The following is a 25,801-nucleotide window of genomic DNA, read 5'->3' on the forward strand; positions in this document are numbered from 1 at the left end:
TTTTGAGTTAATATAGAAAAACCCACTTGATTCTTACTTGAGATGGTGTGTTGTTAGCAACTCTTCTGCCCAAATGGAAACCCTCGGCAAAGGTATCAAGATCTAAAAGCCCCAACCTAGCAATCAAACCATGAACACCTCATGACAAAATCCATTAGGAAAACAGAACCCATGCACAACCTTAATTGAGAGTTGCTGCACCTAGGTCCCTCTACTCTAGATTTAGCAAAATCAGGGTTGTCTGGGAACCTATAAAGAAGAATGTGATAGAACCTTAACGCCGACTAAATCGCGAGAAGGAGGGATGAGTGACATTAGCAGACTTGAGGAGGAAGGAGAGGGTTGTGGCGTCGCACGTGGGGGAAAAGACCCACGAGGAGGGTTGCGCTGTCGGCTTGCTTGCTCGAGGAAAGGAAAACCAAAAAGGATCGCGTGTAGGGGAGGTTGCGGTGTCGGGGAGAAAAGGAGTTGTGCGATGAGGTTGCGACGTCGGGGGAGAAAAGGAGTTGTGCGATGAGGTTGTGGCGTCGAGGAGAAATTTGGAGTTGTGCGATCATGGTTAGGCCATGCGACGTTACTTTAGCTGTGTTTTCGTATTTTCTATTTGTCAATCACAGTTTTCATTCTCCACGGAAAATGATATTTTATCATTTTTTGTTTTCTTAGAAAATAACTTCTCATTTTTCAAAGAATGAGATTGTAAAACACAAAACAAACAACAATACCTAGAAAATAAAAAATATAAAAATAGAAAAAGACCAAACCAAACACTACCTTAGAGTTTTAAATAATAAAATATATCACTTTTTTTTTTTTCAATTTTTTAAAATTTATTAGAGTTTTTTCTTTTTTTTTGTACCATGTGCCAAAATATATAAATTTAAAAAGTCATGTTAAAGGTTTAAATGACCCTACTATATTATCTTTTTAGTTTTATCTTAAATTTTGTTGGGTAATCTTTTAAGTGTTTTAAAGGAGATATTAATAAAAAAAAGACCGTTGATAGGGTAATGAATAACGCTCAAAATATATTTTTGGGGAAAAAATATTAATGACGCTTATTGCGCAGATGCTTAGAATTAGAACTATTTAGATGCTCAATCTGAATGCAAATGCCCTGAAACTGGTAGTTCCCTTCCACCCATTCCTGCTGCTCCGCTCGTTCGCTCTCTCGTTCGCTCGCTCGCGTCTGTTCCTTCCTGCTCCTCCTCTCGCTCGCGCCTGTCCCTCGATCCTCTCACCCCCAATCCCGCAAAGGCTTCGGGCGCATCTCGCTCGAACCCTAATCTCCAGATCCTTTTCGCGCCGCCATCGCCCCAATTCACGGATTCTTCTCGCCTTCCTTCCTATTTCCTTAAGGTTACAACCTACCTTTTCCCCCATTTTTTCTAGGGTTTGTGCGGTCGAGGGGAGTGGGGGAGCCTCTTTGCCCTCTGGTTGGTCGCCCGTGTTCCACGCCATTGGGGGTGTTTGGCCCCGCCGACTTTTGGGTTGGCGTGGATTGATTGGATTGAGCAGTGGGGTGCTGGGGGCGTAGGATTTCTCTGTTGTTTTACTCGCATGAATTTGACTTTCTGCTCACTTGTTATTTTGTTAGTCGGAGCTAATTTTGAATAAAAAGTATTGACTTCATGTTTTGGATGCGGTTTAGACTTATGTTTTTCTTGTTACCTACTGACATAGGGAAAATCTTTGACCTTCTCAGCGGGAGAGCCTTGTCCAACGAAGTCGATGGAGAATAAATAAATTTTTTTTCTTACGGGGGATGGTTCTTGGTGTCGTGGAGAAAAAATGACCAGATTTTGTTGTTTATATTGTTAGTTTGGCTGGATATCAGAGGGGAGCCTCATGTATTTTGCAGCCACAGTTTATTTGTAGCAGTTATTGCGAGCAATCAGCTTTGGTGTACTTCTTTGCTAAGAAGTCTCGGAGTTGAATTTCTGCATTTGAAGAGGGAGAAGCATTCAAGACGTGATTGTTATTGCCTGAACATAACTTCACATGGGTGATCATGGAGTTTGGCCACAGCTGAATGACCTACTTCCAAATGGTCTTTTGCCTGCAGCAAAGACCAATTTGACCCGAGTGCTTGATGCAGATAGATGGCTTAAGGCAGAGGTGCACACTGCAGATCTGATTGCAAGAATTCAGCCCAATCCCTCATCTGAGGAACGTCGAAATGCTGTGGCCAGCTATGTCCAGCGTCTGATTATAGATTGCCTCTCCTGCCAGGTGAGTGTTTATGCTATTTTCTACTAAATTATTTGTGATTTTGTAAACTACAAAATATAATTTCATTTGCATCTCTTAGCTGCATAATTTTGTGCACCAGCTTCACAAGATGTTCCCCAATCTTTTTGGAATAAGTTACTGCTGAGAAGTATGACTGGACCACTTGTTGAGTGTAGTTGACAGAATTAATTATGGGCTTGCTATTAATTTTGAGTTATGTGGACTGTTTGGCTGTCATCATGAGAAACTGTCATGGAGATATTGTACAAGCATAAGGTTTAGGATAGGCATATATTGGCCAAATTTATCACGCCCCAAGTCTAGTCTTTCCCTTGGCATGGACCCAGTTTACGTAGTGGCACAACAATCTAATCAATATTCATTGTGCTAGGATTAGGAAAATAGCAAAGGCATCAAAGAATGCATACTATGTATCCAATTTCTCTTGTTTATCCATTGATTCATAGCAAGATTTAATAATAAAGGGCCAATTTGGTGAAACTAACATAATGAGCATGACACTATTTTCAAGTGCATACTAAGGCCATTAATTCATGATTTATTTTATTTAAGTGTGACTTGTTGCTTTCACCCTACACTTTGATATTGCACGAAGTGCTACACCGTGTGCTCGAGCATATGTGTGATTGCTGTAGTACTAGCAATTTGAAAATGCACATTCATCTATGACCAAACGAATGTGCTACCGGTAGAATGCTTGTGTGTCAACCAATGAGTCAACTCAAGGTTCAAATTCATCATTATACTATAGGCATCACTTTACTTGGTTCACAGTTGATACATCTCAATTTATAGACCACTTTTCTTTATCTATCAATGGTGATAGCATAGATATTACAAAAATTCAACTAGCTACGCCAATGTAAATATACCCATTGCTGTAGAAGCATAAGTTGACTTTATGGTAAACATCAATGGTGAAAGCATACATAGTGAGAATCAAGTATCAATAACAATGCAAGTGTAAAGAATCAACTATCAGTAACAATGCAAGTGTACTAATAATATGGAACCATTAATGAATAATTGAGCTATCCAATAATAAATCTATAATATCAATATGCAAGCACTGAGTTGTCTATCCCTTCCAGTTTAACCTTACCAAAAACCAGTCCTGTCCAAAATTTTATTTGAACCTCCAAACTGAATCAAACCAAATTTCATTTATCAAAAACCAAATTGAACTGAGATTTAGGTTTTATTTGAATGATGAGCACTCTTGATATTGCCACACAAAAATACGAAATTCACTGTGTATACAGAAGAGGTTCTCATCTAGCTAGGTTTCCCTTTAGATGAACTTTTCTTTTGGTCAAGTGTGATCAATTTCAACTCTATTTCAATTCTGGTTTGCAGGTTTTCACATTTGGGTCAGTTCCTCTCAAGACCTATTTACCTGATGGAGATATAGACCTTACTGCATTCAGTGATAATGAGCATATGAAGGATACATGGGCTGCTGCAGTCTGTGGTGTATTAGAGAAAGAAGGGAAAAATGAAAATGCTGAATTCCAAGTAAAAGAAGTTAAATATATTCAAGCCGAGGTGTGCAATTTTTTACTTTCCCCCTTTTTTGTGTTCTCTAATGCAGTCAATTTCCTCTTGACATGGTTATTATATTATTATGTTATATTGGTTATAAATTACTATATGTTTAGTTGTTGTGAATAATGTTGTTGTGAACATGCTTTTCTTCTAGCTTGCCCTTTGCAAATCAACCTTGATCCTTAAATTAAGAATAGAGAAATTTATCTTGGGTTCAGGTTAAAGGATAATTACCTTTCTTGGTCTATATCCATTCTTAATTTTTTATTGGGTGGTGGTTTGATAGGATCCACCTCAAGGAAGTGTTTTGACATAATTGTAAATTTTATGGCCTAATTTGGGGAAAATTTTGACATCCTGGATTCATGGAGGATTACAACTGGTTGCTATTAATGGAAGTAGGTAAAACAAACAAGAAAAATTATTGATATATCTTCTTGAGGAGTATCTTATTTAAATATGAACGATTACTACTAGGTTTTATATTGGAAATTTGTTTCTTTAGTTTCTTCCTCTATTTTTCTATTATATCAAATGATCACTTTTATGGTGAATATACTTTTCTTAAGGCATCCTTCAAAACTATTGCTTTTGAAAGCATGATTTGTTTGCTCTATGTGAATGGTTCATGCTTTAGTGTGTTTCCTACAAGGGAAGGAAATTAGGAAGGAAATAAGGTGATAGTAAGATTTGGCCAATTGCACTTTCTCTTTGTTTCCTTTGATGGAAAAGGTGGATGGAAGGAAAAGGTTGGGAAAATCTCTCTAGTTTTACTTTAATTGCTTCCATCCAATTTGGATGAAAAACTCACAAATGAGCTTAAATTTCAGCTTAAAAAAATTCTAAAAGTAATTTTCTTTTCAAATCTAATTTTGATTTATATTTTTCTTTTGTTTATCTTTGAAGAATAAAGTTGTGAAGATTTCTCTCTTTCCTTCACTTAAAAGAAACAATTGGATAGAAAAAAACTTTATGGTATTTTTCTTTATCCTTTCTTTCCTTAGTTGTTACCTTCTTTTATAGGAAATAAAACCTTAATTTGTCTTGGTATTAGTACTGGGTTACATTGTCCATTAAGCTCCTTATTTTTTATTTTATTTTTATTATTTTATTATTATTATTATTATTATTATTATTTCTTTAACTACACCATCATCATAAAGACAATGTGTTTGTTCAAGTTATTGCTACATCAATCTTATTTTCCATTAAGCTCTATCCAAGTTTATATCATTAGTAATATTCACTTCCATTAAAATGTTAATTGTTGTATTAATGTTTTCTTTGATCTCCCCTCCACTCTCATAAATCCAACTCTTCTTACTTTATAATCTACCACTTATTTCTGAACATGTTCATATTATTTCAATTTATTTTTATCATTTTATTATCTCTTGGAACTACACCTAATTGCTCTTAGGCATTATTTTTTTTTTGGACTTACAATTTGAACTCGTCATTTGATTATTCACATTTTATCATATCTGTCATGCTATGTCAAATCTACTTCAAAAATATTCATTGGATCAACAATAATTATATATGCGCTGTGGAGTTGGAAGCATAATTAGCAAAATCGGTTGATACCGATATGGGTCGCTCAAGTTAGATCAGTATCAACAATGATCGATCAACTTTGTTTTCATGAAATTGATGTCTCACAAAGTTTGATAAATTTAGAAAAACTAAAGATTCAAAGAAAATTAGATAGAAATTAGTTAGATTAAAATTGAGAGTATAGATGGAATCTCATCTTGATTTGAGATGATTTTTTAAAATTTGTTCCATAATCTCATCTTGATTCTTTAAGAACTCACATGAGAATAAGGGATAGTCTTCGTTGCCCTCTTAAATTGCTTAGTCTTGCCTCAGTTTGAGATTTATTGATATATCGATGATCTCTCTCCTTTACTTGTTAGACTCGAGACCTCATCCATCTTCTAGTCGCTCACTATTGATGGAGCAAAGTTATTGTTGATCAAGAGAGGTTGTGGATTGAGTGAGAACGAATAATCTCTCTCAATTGATAATGACCCTAAAACTGTCCTTTCAACTAAATACCAATTTTAATATTGTTTGGGACTTAAATAAGCTCTATAACATTGAACTTTTTAAAAATTGTTTTCATTAAAAAATTAATAATCTAGTGATATTTTCATCTCTAGTAAAAGTATGATTTAATAATTAGTTATTCTGTCTTTATTATTTATTATATTATATTATATTAATAAATATGACATTATTTATATATTGCTTTATTAATAATTGGCTATATGGTTGGAATTGCTCATGATTTTAGAGCCTTTGTTGTAATCTCATATGAAATTAATTAGTATATCTCATTCTTATTTTTGTCAATGATTTTGATTTTACCAATCCTACTCAATTGATACTTGATTCGATGGTTATCAGAGCTGTTCTAATTTTGACATCTGCAGCATGGAGGGTGTTTTATTTGCTGGTTTTGAGTGTGAAGGGGAAGAGATGTAAATACCAAGAAAAATTAGTTGAAAATGGGAATAACATGATTTAGTGCATGCCTTATAAGCATTTATACAAAATACAAAAACAACAACCAAGCCTTATTCCACTAGGTGGAGTTGACTATAAGCATTTATACAAAATATGCCCACTAAATAGGAAGTCAACTATCTATTTAAAAACCACCAAACAACACTACAACTTATTTGATTGATTTCTATCATGACCTTATCAATAAATTTAAATATTACCTTTTCACCCCTATAACACATACTTGGTCAAGAGATATAAAGTATATATATATATATATATATATTATTATTGTATTAACTAAAGGAGATTATTATGAGATTAAATTGATTTTTCAAAAATATAGATATGAGATTAAATTTATATTCCTATTATTTCTAAAATTATCACTTGATAAATAATAGTATAGCCTATTCTTTCTAACACTCTCCCTCAGTTAGAAAGATCTACTTTGTGTGTCTAGCTTACTCATAAAATATCAAGGGATATTAGTGTAGTGATTGAAAAGCTTGATGATATAACTCTCTTAAATGGCGACAACAACAATAACAATAAAGCCTTATCTCACTACGCTATTGGGCTCTATCCCCTACTATATCATCATCTATACTTAAATAAATTTTATCTTACTTTATTGTTGCTAATCAAGTCTTTTTTAGTTTTCCTCATCCTCATTTAATGTGGGTATTTGTCATAGTTTCACATCGCCTAATTGGAATATTTATCGATCATCTAAGTACATGTTCGTATTATCTTAAACGTGTCTTTTGGAATTTTTTCTTGATAGGTGTAACTTTGCCTTTCTCTCTAATACTCTCATTTCTTATTCTGTCTATCTTCGTATGCCCTCACATCCATCTTAACATCCTCATTTTTGTAATTCTCATCTTTCTCTCATGTGCTCGAGTCATATCTTAACATTTAGTGCCATAAAATATAGCAGGTCTAACCGTCGTTTTATAAAACTTTTCTTTAAGTTTTAGAGGTACTTTACGATCATATAAAGCACCCGATATTCTCTTTCATTTTAGCCATTTACTATGTAAGATATTTCTCTCAATTCCTCTATCGTCTTGTAAAAATAATTCTAAATACTTAAATCTCTTAGTTACAGACAACTCATCATTTTCTATCTTAACAATTGTCTCATTATGTCTAATATTGCTAAATTTAAATTTCATATATTCTATTTTTACTTTACTAAGTCTAAAACCTTTCAGTTCTAATGTTTTCTGTTAAGATTCTAGTTTAGCATTTACTCCTTTATGTGTCTCATCTACCAAAGTAATATTAACGACAAACAACATACACCATGGTACTATGTCTTGAATGTGTTCAGTGAGTTCATCTATAATAAATGTAAAAAGATAAAGATTTAGAGCTGATTTTTGATGTAATCCTACTTTATTAGAAATGTTTCAGTTAATCCGCTTGAAATCTTCACTTTGGTGGTTATATCCTCATACATATTCTTAATTAATTCAATATATGTTACATTAACACCTCTTTCTTTTAGAATCTTTCATATAATTTTTCTTGAGACTTATCATAAACTTTTTCTAAGTTAATGAATACCATGTGTAAATTTTGCTTTTGCTCCTGATACTTTTCAATTATTTATCTGAAAAGATGTATAATTTCTATTGTTGACCTTCCAAGCATGAATCCAAATTGATTTTCGATTATCGTGGTCTCCTTTCGTAATATTTTTTTTTGTTACTCTTTTTCAAAATTTTATATTATGACTCATTAATTTAATATCCCTATAGTTTGTATAATTTTATACGACTCCCTTATTTTTATATAAGGGTGGTAGAGTACTTATTCTCTATTGATCAAATATTTTTTTCATTTTCAATATCATGTTAAATAATTTTATAAGCCATTCAATACGTTGTTTCCTACCTCTATCGGAATATCATTTGGTTCAATGATTTTTTTATTTTGCATTTCATTTAAAGCTTGTTCTATTTCTAAAATTTGAATTGTATGATAAAAATTTAAATTTCTATACTCATTTGACCTACTTAAATTACCTAAGTTAAGTTGGTTACCTAAACCTTTATTAAAAAGTTGATGAAAATATCTCTTTCATCGCTCTTTTATTTCGCCATCATTTACTGATACTCTATTGCATTCATCTTTAATACATATTATTTGGATAAAATCTTTTGTCTTCCTCTTTCTCATTTTAACTATTTTATAAATGTCTCTTTCCCATTCTTTTGTATTCAATTTACGATATAAGCGTTCAAAAGTTTCATTCTTAGCTTCATTCACTACTTTCTTAGTCTCTTTCTTGGGTTTTGTATATTTTTTAAAAGTTTTTCACATTCTTATGTATAACAAATGTTATTCGTTTTTCCTTCACTTTGTTTTTGTACTTTCTCATTCCACCCCCAAGGTTCTTTACTTGATGGTGCATGCCTTTTGACTTACCGAGTACACTCTTAGCTACTATTTAACATCGATACCATCTTATCCCATATCATATTAGAGTTATCATATATTTCACCTAATACCTGTACTCCTATCTTTTTCTTAAATATGTTTTGTTTTCCATCCTTTAACTTTTATCACTTAATTCTTGAGGTGTATATTTAACACTATTAACTTATATTGGGTAGTTAAGCTTTCTTCAGAAATGACCTTACAATCTTTATAAATCTTTTTATTTCTTTTCTTAACCATAAGGAAGTGAATTTGCGATTTATTATTTCCACTTTTGAACGTGATTAAATGTTCTTCTTTTTCTTAAAAAACATATTGGCTAGTAAAAGGTCATATGTTATCGCAAAATCTAATATAGTTTTATTTTCATTTCTTATTCCAAACCCATGACCCCATGTATCCTCTCATATTTCTTAATTTTCAATTCGGCATGCCTATTTAGATCGCTTCCTAGTAAAATCATTTCATTGAGCGGAAGGTTTTGTAATACTTTATCTAGGTCGTCCCAAACTTTGATTTGGTATCTTCATCTAATCGTACTTAAGTTGCATATATGTCGATGATATTTATAGTTTCTTTCTCCACTACTATTTGGAGAGCTATAATTCTATAACCATTTTTAATTACTCTACAACTTCATCATTTAACAAACTATCTACAATAATACTCACTCTATTTCTTGTTTTACTTTTTCCTGTGTATCATAACTTAAAGCTCGAGTTTTCTTTATCTTTGCCTTTTCGTCTACTCATTTTGTCTCATGTACATACAAAATACTAATTCTTCTCATAATCATCATATCGACTACCTCCATTGCTTTACCAGTGAGGGCTCCTATGTTTTATACTTCAAATCTTATATTATTAGTTTTCCTATAATATTTATTTTTATCCAACTTATAGTGAGAGAACTTTTGTCTATTTAATACTACATCCAAGTTCTCATGGAGATGTAGCGGTCCTTGCTGATATGTTATAGTCGGATTTTGCTACACAAACTCTTACATATTTATCGCTACATCTGAGTTCTGAAGATGTAGTAGTCATTGTCGAGACGTTACAGTCAGATGCTACAATGCGTTCCTTCCGGGGAACAACCTAGTATTAAAATAATAATTTAATGGATCTATTCATTGAACATTTGTCTTAGTTTGACATTGACTGACAACCTAATGCCACCCTCCTCCTTTATTTGGGTCTGGGACTGGCCATGACTAGTTTAATTCGTCATGGGCGGAGTTTAACTCTCTTAAACTAATTTGAAAAAAGTTGATGCTAAGACTAAGTCAAGATGATCTTGAGAAGTATCATCAAAAAATATAGTTGATGACAATTTTTCAAAATTTAGTTTTTCACAAGATAAAAAGTTGGTGATGCCAGTCAAAAGATAGGTATAATCTTCTTAAATTTCCCCTTAAATTGAAGATTACAAAGAAAGAGAGAGATAAGGATTCTAGTATTTATTCTTGAGATGTGGAGTTAATATATGGAGTGCTTAAAATCTAATGTTACTTAAGATGAGGAGAAAATGGTAGAGGAGACACTTTGTGAAGTTCTGACATTTCTTGAGAGACAAAAATTATGGAAGCAAGATGAAGGTCAATCAAAGTTTTTGAAGTTGCAACTTGTAGAGAAACTAATAAAATTGTTATAGGAAAAAGTGAAATTGGCTCGATAAGGGAGAAATGTTAAGATGAGATTGAGTTTTCAATCATTTTGCTTTGAGAGATGGGAGAGACATCTACTCCTAGACAAGAAAAGAGATATTGGAAGAGACGGTCAATACTTTCTCTCATCTTTATATGTAAACACAAGATGACTGGAGAATAATATATTAATAATTAAATTTGAATCTTGATCATACTCTAAAGTGGAAGAAAGAGAAAATAATATATATATTGCTTCAAGATCTGAAGTGTTTCATGTGATGGATAACATGTTTTGTGTCTCTTTTATATTAGTACTTTTTTTTTCATCATTAACTCCCTTTTTTTGCATATCCATTTTTTTTATGGTATCTTACTTTTTAACCAACAACCTATAGGCCCTACATTTTTTTTTTCTTTTGAAAATTCTACTCTCTCAAGACTCTAGCAGTTCCCACCAACATGGGTGTGATGAGGGCACTAGGAGAGGGGTGATTGGATATAGTTTGCACATTATCAAGAGGGAGGATGTGTGTGTGTGTCAAAAGATAGGTAGAATCTTCTTAAATTTCCCCTTAAATTGAAGATTACAAAGAAAAGACATCTACTCCTAGACAAGAAAAGAGATATTGGAAGAGACGGTCAATACTTTCTCTCATCTTCATATGTAAACACAAGATGACCGGAGAATAATATATTGATAATTAAATTTGAATCTTGATCATACTCTAAAGTGGAAGAAAGAGAAAATAATATGTATTGCTTCAAGATCTAAAGTGTTTCATGTGATGGATAACATGTTTTGTGTCTCTTTTATATTAATACTTTTTTTTCATCATTAACTCCCTTTTTTTTGCATATCCATTTTTTTATGGTATCTTACTTTTTAACGAACAACCTACAGATGTAGGCCCTACATTTTTTTTTCTTTTGAAAAATCTACTCTCTCAAGACTCTAGCACAGTTCCCACCAACATGGGTGTGATGAGGGCACTAGGAGAGGGGTGATTGGATATAGTTTGCACATTATCAAGAGGGAGGATGTATGTGTGTGTGTCAAAAGATAGGTATAATCTTCTTAAATTTCCCCTTAAATTGAAGATTACAAAGAAAGAGAGAGATAAGGATTCTAGTATTTATTCTTGAGATGTGGAGTTAATATATGGAGTGCTTAAAATTAAATGTTACTTGAGATGAGGAGAAAATGGTAGAGGAGACACTCTGTGAAGTTCTGACATTTCTTGAGGGACAAAAATTATGGAAGCAAGATGAAGGTTAATCAAAGTTTTTGCAGTTGCAACTTGCAGAGAAACTAATAAAATTGTTATAGGAAAAAGTGAAATTGGAGTTCCAACATTTATCTCGATAAGGGAGAAATGTTAAGATGAGATTGAGTTTTCAATCATTTTGCTTTGAGAGATGGGAGAGGCATCTACTCCTAGACAAGAAAAGAGATATTGGAAGAGACGGTCAATACTTTCTCTCATCTTCATATGTAAACACAAGATGACTGGAGAATAATATATTGATAATTAAATTTGAATCTTTGATCATACTCTAAAGTGGAAGAAAGAGAAAATAATATGTATTGCTCCAAGATCTAAAGTGTTTCATGTGATGGATAACATGTTTTGTGTCTCTTTTATATTAATACTTTTTTTTTCATCATTAACTCCCTTTTTTTGCATATCCATTTTTTTATGGTATCTTACTTTTTAACCAACAACCTACAGATGTAGGCCCTACATTTTTTTTTTCTTTTGAAAAATCTACTCTCTCAAGACTCTAGCAGTTCCCACCAACATGGGTGTGATGAGGGCACTAGGAGAGGGGTGATTGGATATAGTTTGCGCATTATCAAGAGGGAGGATGTGTGTGTGGTGCGTGCGTGGTGCGTGGTGTTTGTGTGCGTGCCGGCGTGCGTGGTGTGTGGTGTGTGTGTATGTGCGTGCGTGCGTGCGTGGGCGGGCGGGCCTACATGGTGGGTGCGCGCGCTCGCGTTATCAATTAGAATGAATTTTATAGTTAGAAGGGCTGAATCTATTAGAGTGGGAAGTGAAAGGAGTAGAGAGAGAGACACACAAAAAGTTCACATTCAACCTATTTTTTCTAACAGAGTTAAGTTACATTTTCAACCTATTTTTTCTAACAGAGTTAAGCTACATTTTCAACCTATTTCTTATAACAGAGTTAAGCTACATTTTCAGGTCAAAAGTTCTCTTACATGAATCTTATTGATAGCATGATTTGACCAAAAGGTCCTTTCCTTGGAGTTTAATAACTACTAATATTTTCACCTTGCATTTACTTTTAAGATTTGCATCAGTTGTTTTGAGTAACTAGTTTGATTAAATTGTTCTTGAATTTTTTTGATGTAAATGCTGATTTGATGTGTGCATTTATGATGACCATCAATTAGAATTTAAGATGAATCTGTTTGGTTTTGGATTTCTGTTACCAGCATTGTCTTTCATTTCTCAGTTTTATGGTGCTGTTTCCATCTGTGCAGGTAAAGCTCATAAAGTGTCTTGTTGAAAATATTGTTGTTGATATCTCTTTTAATCAAGTTGGTGGTCTATGCACACTCTGTTTTCTGGAAGAGGTTGGTTGTATGTGGTGTCTTTGAAATTGATGTTGTTCCCATTTGTCCTCATGCATCTTTATGCCCATATAACTTCTGGATATTTTATAGATGGACAAAGTGATAGATCGAAATCATCTATTCAAACGGAGCATTATATTAATCAAAGCATGGTGTTATTATGAAAGTCGAATATTGGGTGCTCATCATGGTCTTATATCAACATATGCATTGGAGACGCTGGTGCTTTATGTATTTCATGTCTTCAATAATTCATTTCTTGGTCCACTTGAGGTAACTAAACTTTGTAGCATTGATCTTTTATTTCTCACAGAACTTGTCTTTGCCTGATGTTCTTCCAAATTTTTACAATACAGGTCTTGTATCGGTTTCTGGAATTCTTTAGTAACTTTGATTGGGACAACTACTGTATTAGTCTCAGGGGACCGGTACCTATCCGTTTACTTCCAGATATTTCTGGTAAATTTATGTTTTTCACTGAACTAATAATACTCAAGTTATCATCATACTCATCAACTGTCATGCAGCGGAGCCTCCTCGACAAGATGATGGCAAATTGTTGTTTACCAAAGACTTTATCGACAAGTGCACTGCAGTATATTCTGTCATGCCTGGTGGACAAGAAAATCACAGCCAACCTTTTGTTTCAAAGCATTTTAATGTTATTGATCCTTTAAGGACAAACAACAATCTTGGACGCAGTGTGAGCAAAGGTAGTAGTGCTTCTATTTCTTAGCTTACCCTCAGTGATGATATCATTTTGTTCCATTTTAAATAACAATCAGTGTAGTTTGGTCGTGCTTTAGATGAGATAAGGGAGTGAGAAATGGGGAAAGAAAGTGGGAAAGAAAGCAGAGTAGGAGAATGGTGGGGAGGAAGTCAAAATGTCAGTAATGAGAAGAAAAGGAGAAAAAAATAGATAAGGAACGAAAGGACCAAATCACCCATTCATCCATATATTTTTTTTTATCAAATTCATCTTCTTTTGTTGCTTCTCGAAAACCACTTGGTTGCCGCTTACAACCTTAAATAAGCACTAGATCTGCAATTTATTAAAGTAATCAACAAAAAAGGGAAACTAATTCCTTTTCCTTTCCGTATATAGCCTTAAAGTTTCCTTTTCTTTTCTTTTTTTTTGTGTGTTCGGGATGTTCCAATTAGAGATTAGCAGTAGCAAAGAAAGTAATGCTAAAGTATGAAAAACATAGTATCTGTACTTGTTTTATATTAGCTGTGTTAGCCTAGATTCAACTCACAGATGTTGACTAAGAAATAAATTTTAATACTAGATCTCTTGGGACTTATTGCTTTTAAATTTTAATTCCATTGATTTTATAATTGGTATAAGCTTATATTTGATGTAAACAACCTCAATGGAACACTCACTTGAGTTGATATTGGCACTTGAGATTGTGCAAAGTGACAACATGACATGATATTGAAATTGTATGATCTACTTAGACACCAAAACTTGTTACTAAAACTCCACGAAACACTTAGTATGGTTACTGTAAACCATGATTCATACTATTCTCATAGGTACTCAAATATTTGTTTAGGTTATCTTGTATGATTCAAGTTGGACAATCTGGAATCAGATGGTATACATGATTTTGCCTTCTAGCTATAAATGGCAACTAGATTGACATAACTGGCAGCATATCTTTAATGTGCCATCAACATCTGTTGTTTACTTTTATGCTAGAAGTGAGCTATTTGGGTACTTGTTGGTTTTACATATTGTTTTTCTGTGTAATTAGAACTTTTTATGCTGTAAATGTTTGCATTTAATTGTGAATTCTAATTTTTATGTGTTTTTGTTGTCACCTGCTTCCACATGCTAAATCAGCTTGATAAAAGAACGAATAGATGTATACATAATTTAATTCATGCATGCTTACCTTTTATTTAAATGATTAAACTGTGTGTATATATGGTCATGTCTCCTAGTTGCAATGTCTGCAACATGTTATATTATACACTGAGGTTGAGTTTTAGTTTAGAAACTTGTAAATTCAATCAGTCCATTTTCATCAGTTCATCTCTTGCGTGCTGCATGAAGCGTGACATTCTATATTCTTCGGAAATAATTATTGAACATTTTTTATAGGCAATTTCACCAGAATACGTAGCGCTTTTGCATTTGGAGCCAAAAGATTAACGAGGGTACTTGAATGCCCAAAAGATGCTATAATTATGGTATTAAATGAGTTTTTCACTAACACATTGATAAGACATGATACTGGTAATCATCGTGATATTCATAGCTTGAATTTACAACCTTTTCAACAACTGAAAACTTTTCCAATTGATTCAAAAATCCTAGACACCAGTACAAGTGTCGGAAAGAAATTTGAGAATGGAATATTGCGAGTTCCCGAGGAGCGTTTGCCTGAAACTAGCCAAAGTTCTCATAATTCAGTTAATGGAATGATTGGTAATAATCAGGAAATGTATAAGGCTAACACTTTATCTGCAGTTGCTCATGATGAGTGTCAGATGAATCACATAAAACAGATCAATTCAGGATGCATTGATCAACTGGAAAGAAGCCATGGCTCCCCAGGATTTGTTCAAAGTGGCAAAACCCAGAAAACTTTGAAATCTAATTACTCTGTCAATCCATCACAAGAGCAGGGTAAACTTCATTTTGTAAGGACTAGATCTAGTCCTAACCTGACAGAAACATCTTTGGATTTATCTCGAGCAAGGCATAATAGAGCAATGGAAACAGTTAAAGTACAAAGCCAAGTAAAATTTGATTCTGGTATCAGTAGGAAAAACTTGGGATCTGAAATGACAGGTACTCACAATTCCAAGTCTTTTGATGATTATACATCAAAGTGGCAGATTCCATCACGCAAAAACTTTGATATGGCTTCTGACACAAATAATGTTTCAAATAGCCATCAGGGTGATTGCGGATTTTCTAACATGGGGGTTGAACTTGCTTCTGTATCAGAGACCTTGGAAATGCAGCAGGAAGAACAAGATTTGGTGAACATGATGGGATCTTCTGATATTCATAGTTTTAATGGACAGGTTACATATCAAATGCCTATTGCTCCATATAGTCTGCCACTAACATTTTCACCTGTTCCAACTTCAATGGGTTATGTTAAGAGAAATTTGGCTGGAGTTCTGCCTTCAAATTTGCCTCTTATTGGGGCTCCCTGGATGCCCTCTATGCAATTTAATCAAAGTCTTGCTTCCTTCCCCTTTCCTCATCATATCAATGTTGCAACATTTAGTTCAAATGCAGATGCCACTATTGATTCTTCTAATGATGGTTCTGCAGTAGTGGAGCTCAAGGCAGATGAAGTTGGTCACAGCAACTGGAAGGAAGAAGAGGCTGTACTCTCCAGAGGGTCTAATCCTGGTCACAGTGTTTCTATTGACGTAAAACAACAAAAACTAAAAGGCAGTTTGACCTCAAGTCCCACAGCAAGAGGCATCAATTCTTGTTTGACCCCAAGTCCCACAGGTAGAGGCATCAATTCTGGTTTGTTTCCACGGGAATATGATAGGGTAGGCAGAGAAGATAGAAGTTTGATTAGAGAAGATACCAATGCCTCATTTCAACCCAAAACAGCTAAAGATGATGATGTTCAATCTAATTCCCGGACTGCAAATCCTAGACTTTTCCCTCTGGCGCTAGCAAGTTCTTCTAGAGGTAAATCTGTATTAGAAAATCATAGAGACAAGCCAACTGCAACCTCAGAGTCTGCCAGGGAGAAATGGGGTAGAAAATCAAATTCTTCATCAGTTTCACCATCCCCTCGTGGAAAAGACAACAGTAGATTGCAATTTGAGGGTTCGTCAGACAATGGTTTGGTCAAGGTAAATAGTGATGCACCAGATTGGATATCCTCAACTGCAGGAAATGATATGCCTGTAAGAGTCACAGAATCAGCATCTTTGGTTGCATCAGTTTCGAGAAGCCAGCATCTACTGGGTCATGAATCTGAGCAAAGTCAATCAGATTCATTGATCCCTTTTGCACCAGTTCTTGTTGGGAATTCCGAGCAGCGGGTTACAGATTATTGCAAGTTTTTCCCTACATTTGTTGCTACCGGTCCACCAGTTCCATACTTCGTATTTCCCTTTGGTAGTTTCAGGTCCAACTCTGGAAAACTGGATGGATATGCAGGGCAATTGGATAGGGAGGAAGAGTCAGATCAGTTTCAAGCAAGTCCTGAACACCACATTGATTTACTGGAGAACCTTCAGCAGTCTGAGGCCGTAATGAGCCCAACTGTTTCAAGGAATTCTGCTTCTGAGTTCTCCAAGGAATCTAATTCTGACATTCTAAACAGTGACCTTGATGGCCATCAGCAAAATCTAGTGTATGGACGGTTCTGCCAAAACCCTTATAATGGAACTTTATTCTACTCATCACCACCTTATGTAGGGTCGCAAATCTGTCTTCCTAGTCATTATCCATGGGATGGTCCTGGCCGATCTCTCACTAGTAATCTGAACTATGCACAGGCTATGGGATACAGTTCTCGTTTGATGCCTGTTATTCCGCTCCAGTCCGGTCCTGATGGGTCCTTTGTTGCCTTCCAACATAATAATGTAGATGAAGCACCAAAACATCGTTCTGGTACTGGAACTTACCTTCCCAATCCTGTAAGATTCTCACAACTTTTTGTAATTATAAGAAAATCTGTAAGCTTGCTAGAAAAACTTTATATTTGTCCTGAGATGATAATAGATGTTTCATTGAGTTGTTCTATGTGTTGTAGTTCTTTATCCTGTTTGTTTTGATAACAGTTAATTGTTTAGATTGTGCATCTGATATTCGTAAAGCATGACTTTATAATTGTTATCCATAAGAATTGTAAAGCACCAGAATTTTCTTTACCTTGACATTTTATAACTCTTTGCTCTTACTACTAATTTATAGTGGTTACTTGCGAGCCCTTCTAATACTAAAAGAAGCTTCTAACTTGCCTAAATGAAGAATAAGTTTGTAAAATTTAGACTTTCACTTTTCTTCTTCTCTTTCTTATGAATTCCAAAATTTCCTCACTTTGTTTCCTTTACCTAGTCACAAGTAATGGGGCTTAATGCTGGGACTGACTGTCCATTAACTCGATATGATGTTTTCAGTTAGCTATCTACAACTTTGTAATTTGCAAGTTTTCTGAAGCTTGAATCTAAAGAGCAATGTATTAGATCTGATTTACTTTATATAGCGGTTATCCTTTTTATATGCATCCTGTATCTACCTTTAGCCGTTGTAATGCATTATCATTTGCAAGTAAGCTTTGATACATCATATCTTGGTTGCCATGCTTGCTCTTTGCACCACAAGGCCATGTACACTTGACTTTTAATACCTGTCATACACTCCCTTGCATTGTCTTGTGTTTTGTTGGCAGTTGTTGATTTTCGGCTATTCCCAGGTATAATGCTCTCTGAAAGTTAGGCTTTAATAAACTATATTCTTCCCAAGTATGTGTCTCCTCAAAGTTATATTGTGTTGGGCCCAGCTTCCATCCTCTTTTATAAGGGAGTGGGATCTAACTCAAGGCATTAATCATTGTTTCTCATTGTATACAACCTGTGTTCTATTGGCTGATCTTCTAAAATATAAAAATATATGTGCTTTCTTCCTAAAAGGGACAAGGGAAGTTTGATAAATAAATAAAGCTGTGATTTGGACATGTTGAATCCATTGATAGTAAAAACTTTTCTTATCTTTGCACAGAAGGTTTCTTATAGAGATCGACAAACTAATTTGAGGAATCGAGGGAGCCGGAATTATGACCGTAACGATCCTGGGGACAGACCAAGAGTTTTTGATCGCAATCACAGCCGCAACCAATCTGATAGAGCAAGTAGTCGGCCTGACCGCCTTCCTGCAGCCAAAAATCACGAGGATAAAAAGATGGGTGTCATACAAGCTTGAGCCTCTCATCAATCTGATAGAGCAAGTAGTTGGCCTGACCGCCTTCCTGCAGCCAAAAATCATGAGGATAAAAAGATGGGAGTCATACAAGCTTGAGCCTCTCATCCACACAGATCATGACCACACATTTGCATCTACAAATTCACCGAATAACCTAGAAAATGCACATGGCATGCACCCGCAATTTGCTTCCAGTTTGAATGGTGTTCTTCCAGCAGACCAACTAATGCCTCCTGTTGTATTCATGAGCCCATATGATCAAGGAATTGTAAATGATTAGACTGCTGAAGGACTTGAGTTCAGTTCTCTGAGGGCTGTGCATCTACCTAATGGCGCAAAAGAAGCCCCTAGAATAGGAGTTTCAGAAGGTGAACGGTATGTTAAAAGCATGATTCATATTACAGAGGTTCTCATTCTTATCCAGATCAACCTTCTTCACCTTAGCTATAAATGTTCCTCATTTCGGTTGTAGTTTTTTCCTACATTTTCTTTCGTGTACATATTCATGTTGTAGCTTATTTTTGAAGGCAGAAAAAGCAAATTAAAATACGGTAGAAGCAAATAAAGACATCACTGACATGAATGTCGTCTTCACAGGCTGTCTCTATAATGCTTCCTTTTCAATTCCCGATTCGTATTACCTTGGGCAACAATCGAACTGGAAAATGTGATTCTCATGGATGGACAGGATATATTTTTCCTGTTTCATGGTCCAGAGATCAAGGGTTGAGTTGCTTCCTATTCAGGATGCTACATTCAAATTTGCAGTCGTCTTGAGTTGTTTTCCTCTCCTTGAAGACCCTCTTCATCACGTTGAGTCGCCGAGTTCATCTTGGATATTTTAGCTGCAGTAATATTTGATAGGAAAGTGGTGTTCTTATTGGGTAACAACCCTATTTTCACAAAATTTGTCAGCACTAGTGACAAACTCCCCACTAGTTATTGATTAGTCGATTGGGAAGACAAGTTATGTTGGTAAAGTTTTTGTATTTATAAACTAGTGGAAATGTTCTTACTGTCTTTTTCAGTGTATCAAGGCTTAGTCACTTGGGCAGATGGTAAAGTGTAAGATAAATGCTAGAGAATGGACGGATAGAATAGGATGAATTGTGAGTATATTATATGCTCCATCACTCTGTTTGTTTATGTGGAAAATAATAAATGACTGAAAACCATCACTACCATCCCTCACTTTCTTAACAACTTGTGTGGTCTAAGTAACATTAAACTTCATTTCCGTTCTTTTGTTGCATTTGTGCGCGACGACTATCGATGTTGATGAGGCATCGGCATTGACGTTGTTTTAGTAGTTCATAGTGTAAGCTTGATGCCCCCACAAAGAACGTCGTCCCTCTTTGGGGGAGCTTTTGCAAGGAAGCCTTAGGGATTAATGACAATCAAAACATCCATATTAATTTCGTTTTTCCTTCGGCAATTGATCAAAGAGCACATTTAAAGTTGTGGAATTCATAAAAGGTGCACCGCAGTTTTAAATTTGTTAAAAGACACTTATTTTCGATTATACTTCTGTCAACAATTGATCTAATTTTTTTTTCCAAAACATTCAAATCACAATTAAAAAAAAAATATTTTTTTATTCAGATGCATGTAACTTTGACATCTCTTCTCTCTCAGCTCAGAGAAAACAAATATGTTTTTCTTGAAAGTAAATCTCTTCTCTTCTTAGCGTCATCTAAAATCGCAGAAGTCGAAATCCTAGTCTTTTTGTTCCCTTCTCATCTCATCTCATGGCAAGTGAGTTAGAATTTTTTTCTAAACTCACTCATTGATAAGTTTTTCCTCTCCCATACGAGTTTAGGGTTTAGTTTGACCTTTTCATCCTGTATCCCAACACTGGTTATCTCCCTCCTCTCCTATCTTGGATCATGATCCGGTAAGGGTATTTAGCGATGACGTGAACGTGGAGTACAAAGGGGATACAGAAGAAAATAAGTAAAAAGAAGTATTCATCAAGTTAGGAAGCCACGATCCCTTAGCATTGTGCCGAGCTCTATCAGATCTCGGAATGCGACCTTAAGTATTGAGCTGACCACATGACTTGATCCCGGCTTCACAAGCTGACCCCATGACTTGGTCCCGGCTTCACGAGCAGACCTCATGATTTGGTCCCGGCTTCACAAGCATGACCTCATGACTTAGTCCCGGCTTCATGAGCATACCTCGGCTTCACAAGCTGACCTCATGACTTGGTCCCGGCTTCACGAGCCAACCTCATGATTTGGTGCTGACCTCACGAGATGACCTCATGACTTGGTCCCAGTTTCACACACCGACCTTAGGACTGGGTCCTGGTATCACACATTCAGGTGAACTCAACAACATGCCCCACCTATAGGAGAGCTTGGCCATAGGCTCAGGTCAGCTCAGACACCCATAGGTGAGCTCGACCGCACACTCAGTTCAGCCCGGCCACCCACAGATGAGCTCGGTCATATACTCAGTTCAGTTCGGTCACATATCTTCCGATCTCAGGCTGACTCTTTCTCCTCGGCTCAGGCTTATCAGCCCATCCAAAAAGATAAGGATAGTGACCGAGTTCTCAAACTTGGTCCCCAACAATCCCAGCTGCCAAATGAAGATAATCAACACTGTTGAGTCGTTGGATGTTTGAAAACCATCCGAGATCGGGCCGCTAATAACGTTGGAACAACCAATCATATGCGATGAGTTTCGAAGATCACGTTTCCGCTACTGCTATATGATCCGACGAGAATATATAGTGATGACGTGGGTAATGAATAAGAAAGGAGATAGGGAAAAATGGGTACAATACCCATTCAGAAAATCCTGACCTCCCTACTTCTAGTTCATATATCCGTTATTAATTAGAGGCCGACCTCATGTGGGGGGCGGCGCGTTTCTTAACACAAGTACCGATGTCTTCCTAACCTTTATCCAATGTATCCCGAATCCTAGCAAAATACCACTGATCCGGTACAGATATTTAGCAATGATTTGGACAACGAGTAAGAGGGGAGCAATGGAAGATAGGTAAAACACCCATGAGGAAAGCCCCAATCTTTCCTCTTCTTGGTTCCAATACCCTCGGCCCAAAGAAACCGCCGACCTCATTATGAGATCGGCACGTGCCTTGATACATAGGCCGAGCTCTTCCTAACCTCGATCTATATACCCTGATCTTTTACAATAATCATAGCAAAGTACAGACATTATATGCCGACTGATGAGTTAGGGTTTTTATGATTTTAATCGATTTATTTTTGAACTTTTACATGAAAATAAATTATAAAATGAATCGATTTGATCTTAATTGTCCTATATTGCATAATCTGAAGCTTGATTATAATTTTCATGATTTAATGATAATTTTTGCATTAATTGGGTTTAAATTGATTTTAGGGCTCAAATCGGATCCAACTCAAGCTCAACCGCGGTCAAATCGAGCCAAATTTGTCCAAATTGATCAAGCCACATGGAGGACATGACACAACTCAAGTCTGATCAAAATCCCTGAATTTTTCACAAATCCTAGGCTGCCCTAAAACCCCAGATCAAGCTCCATCATCGGATCAAGAAATCAACAGCCCAGATTCTTCAATTAATCAGAGTATAAAAATCTGGATTAAAGGAATGAACAGTGGTTGCGCCACTGTTCATCGTCCCCGCGAGCGATCCCCTGCCCATCGACGTACGTGCTCGGCTAGCCCCATCCATCCAAACCACTTCCGTTGCATTCCTTGGTCTTTGAGGAGTTCGAATCCGGTCCTTTGGGTATATCCTGGCAGCTGGAGTCGGCGCGGCGAAGAGGGTTTCTTCACCGGCCAACACCCTGTTTCTTCTTGTTCTGGCCATCCACAGTGCCATCCGACGCCGCGCGTCCTTTGAGGGGTTCTCTGAGGAGCGTGTAGCACACCGGAGCCACGAGCAACTCAATCGGAGCAAGAGAAGCCACAGAATCCAGTTTTTGCCAGCTGATAACGCGTCGCACAGTGTCTGTCTTGGCCGGAGAGGGTTTTTCCGAGCAATTCGTGGTGTTGGCAGCGAGCGAAACACTCCGTAGACCAGCATCAAGCTCCAGAGGGATCAGTGAATCTGCAATAACGGTTTACCAGCTTGATTGACAACCAAGTTGTGAAGAATGCAATTGAAAATGGGAAGGAGGGATGAGTTTCTGATTTTTTCTTTACTGTTGTTTTCTGATTTCGGCAGCTTCTGAATTTGCAGCTATTAAGTTTCTTTCAACTCCATTTCTTAGCAACCTAGTTAACATGGTTATGTGGTTAGTGCTCAGTTTTGTTTGAATTTAGATTTTCTTTAGGAATTGCTTAGCTTTGTGTTAACATTTCATTCAAACTTAGCCACTGAAACTCTCATTACTGTTCTGTGCCGCTACTGTTCCGTGCCAAACTCCCGATCCCGTGCCAATGTTAGCCTCCAATGTTTAGTTTCCTTTGATTGTTTGTGGTTTAATTTCATTGTTGGAGTTTAATTTCCATAGTTCAATTGTCATTTTACAGTAATTTCGTGTTGTGAGTGAATTCCTAGTTTAGATCGGGTATGTTAAGTGAATTCTTGTTTTTTCAATGCTTAAGTGTTTAATTGTTTGATACTTCAATTCTCTTGTTGTCTAATTGTTTAGATTCATGTTTACTTATTGATTTGATCTTTTTATTTTAGTTTAGGTTATTCCATTGTCATTTACTTCCTTTAGTTACTTTTACTGTATTGTTTAGGATTTTTAGACATAAAAACCAAAACCCCCATTTTTATATATAGAAAACCCTAAAAACACGACACCCAAGCCATGAATTGAACAATTGTCTACTAGTACTTAGAAAAATACGACTCGAGGCCCCTATACTTCATTTGCTTGTATTTATCGTGGGTTTTCGATAAATTTATAAATTCTAATTTGCAACCCTACTCGTGACATATCTTGCAAATCTAGGGTTGTCTAGGCTCCCCGATCCTCCTGACCGCCTAGACTTCCACCAAGCCTCTGGTTCTTCTGACCCTACTCACTTGGATTTTTGTCATGCTTCTCGGTCCTCCGACACTGCCTGGACTTACACCTGGTGCACTTGACCAGCCAAGTCTTTTGCTTGATCCTCTAGACCAGGACTTATCCTTGCCTAGCCTACAACTAGGACTTTTGTTTTACCGAGCCTCAACTAAGACTTTTCCTGTGCTCTCTACACACTAGATCAACTTTGTTAGTCCAACCACATACTTAACCTGAACCTCGTGCCATTATCAAAGCCAAGGTTCGATCATCTGGTGCTTCTCGCACCAACAATCTTCAGGATGACTTCCAAAGCCTCAAGTTGCGTTACAGTCTTCAGTACTAGTCAATGAGCAGTAACAGTTGTTACGAGAGAAAATCCTAATATCATAAACACGCAACAACACACGTCGTGATCATTTCTGGGGCTTTCTGACTATTGTCGGGAATCAAATTTTTAAACAATAAAGAAATAAGAAAAACGACCGGAATAGTTTTCAGAGAATGGAAAAACATCATCGGCACACGGCATAACCCTAATGGCTACCCGCGATCCCAGAAGCCACAACTCCTCCGTCCAACAAAGAACTCCATGGAAGCTCATCCAGCGAACGATTCGACAACAGTAATAGGCTGAACAAGGACTCCGGCGGCGGTAGCAACCCAATCCCCGACGGAACCCTAATCCAGCGGTGACAAAGGGGGTGGTCCGATGGTGGCAGCGGAAAAGGGGAGATCCGGCACCAATAGGAGAGGAAGAGAGAAATACCGAGGCTCAGCTTGTCTTCTAGCGGAGAGCTTCTCCGGCGGTCGGTTGCGGGTGAACAGGCTCCAGCAAGCTTGGCGGCGGTGAGGAACAGAGGAAGGAAAGGAAAGAACTCTTAGAGTGCGTTTGGTTTAAATTATGATGTATAACCTTGGTTATGGGCATAAAACATAGCCTAATGTTGTTTGGTTTACTTTATTTATTTGGAGGGAATAAAACATAACCAGTTTTATATTTACTATATTACCCTTCATTCAATTATATTTTAATATAATTTATTAAATTAATAAATATAATTTGATAATTTTATTTTAATAAAATAATTCATTAAAAATAATTATTTTAATAAAAAAATATTAAAATAATAAATATAATTTGTTAATTTTATTTTTAAAATTTAAAATAAATTTATATATTGTAATAAAATAATTCATTAAATTAATAAATATAATTCCTTAATTTTATATTTTTAAATTTAAAATAAGTTTCTATTTATTTTAATAAAATAATTTATTAAAATAATTATTTTAATAAAATAATTTGTTAAATTAATAAATATAATATGATAATTTTATTTTAATAAAATAATTTATTAACAAAATTATTTTAATAAAATAATTTATTAAATTAATAAAAATAATTTGTTAATTTTATATTTTAAAATTTTAAAAATATATATATTTTTTTAATAAAATAATTTATTAAAATAATTATTTTAATAAAATAATTTATTAAATTAATAAATATAATTTATTAAATTAATAAATATAATTTATTAATTTTATTTTTTAAATTTTAAAATAAATTATTTTTTAATTTATAAATATTTAAATTAAAATTTATTAAATTAATTAATTCGATTTTAATTAGATTTGGTAGTACATTTTAATTAATTCAATTTTAAAATCGGAGGGTAATCATGGAAAAAATTTTGTTAACCTCTGGAATCGTAGAAAATCTTAGGCTGCCAAGATAATCACATAACCGGGTTATAACTCATTTGCTGATGTGGTGGTAATGTTATATTACTTAGGAATCGATCATAACTTGAACCAAACAAGGTTATCAACGATAACCTTGGACAGATAACCAAGGTAATCATAGATTACCCCCAACCAAACACCCCC

At 35.3% G+C, this 25,801-nt stretch overlaps 1 protein-coding gene and 1 long non-coding RNA gene across 2 annotated transcripts; both read left to right on the forward strand.

Moving 5' to 3' along the window:
• Positions 1-1,211: 1,211 nt before the first annotated feature.
• On the forward strand, positions 1,212-19,055 carry LOC141845264 (uncharacterized). Its single transcript, XM_074733327.1, has 9 exons — positions 1,212-1,359; positions 1,706-2,232; positions 3,610-3,798; positions 12,915-13,007; positions 13,098-13,280; positions 13,364-13,466; positions 13,535-13,720; positions 15,118-17,639; positions 18,724-19,055. The coding sequence occupies exons 2-9, from the start codon at positions 2,002-2,004 to the stop codon at positions 18,922-18,924; spliced, it is 3,708 nt and encodes a 1,235-aa protein (XP_074589428.1). The 5' UTR covers positions 1,212-1,359; positions 1,706-2,001; the 3' UTR covers positions 18,925-19,055.
• A 153-nt stretch (positions 19,056-19,208) lies between these two features.
• LOC141845265 (uncharacterized) lies at positions 19,209-19,956 on the forward strand. The gene is made up of 2 exons (XR_012603235.1): positions 19,209-19,299; positions 19,522-19,956. It is a non-coding gene; the product is annotated as an uncharacterized LOC141845265 (long non-coding RNA).
• Positions 19,957-25,801: the final 5,845 nt, after the last annotated feature.

This window comes from Curcuma longa, chromosome 14 (assembly GCF_044706935.1).
Source record: "Curcuma longa cultivar G26 ecotype Majalengka, Jawa Barat chromosome 14, ITB_CL_G26_1.1, whole genome shotgun sequence".
Taxonomy (NCBI): domain Eukaryota; kingdom Viridiplantae; phylum Streptophyta; class Magnoliopsida; order Zingiberales; family Zingiberaceae; genus Curcuma; species Curcuma longa.

Excerpts from the sequence above, each read along its gene's own strand:
- LOC141845264 (XM_074733327.1), top strand. The coding sequence starts at position 2,002 with ATGGGTGATCATGGAGTTTGGCCACAGCTGAATGACCTACTTCCAAAT. Across the intron at positions 13,721-15,117 it reads TGGACGCAGTGTGAGCAAAG|GCAATTTCACCAGAATACGT; the intron begins GTAGTAGTGCTT and ends CATTTTTTATAG. Across the intron at positions 17,640-18,723 it reads GAACTTACCTTCCCAATCCT|AAGGTTTCTTATAGAGATCG; the intron begins GTAAGATTCTCA and ends ATCTTTGCACAG.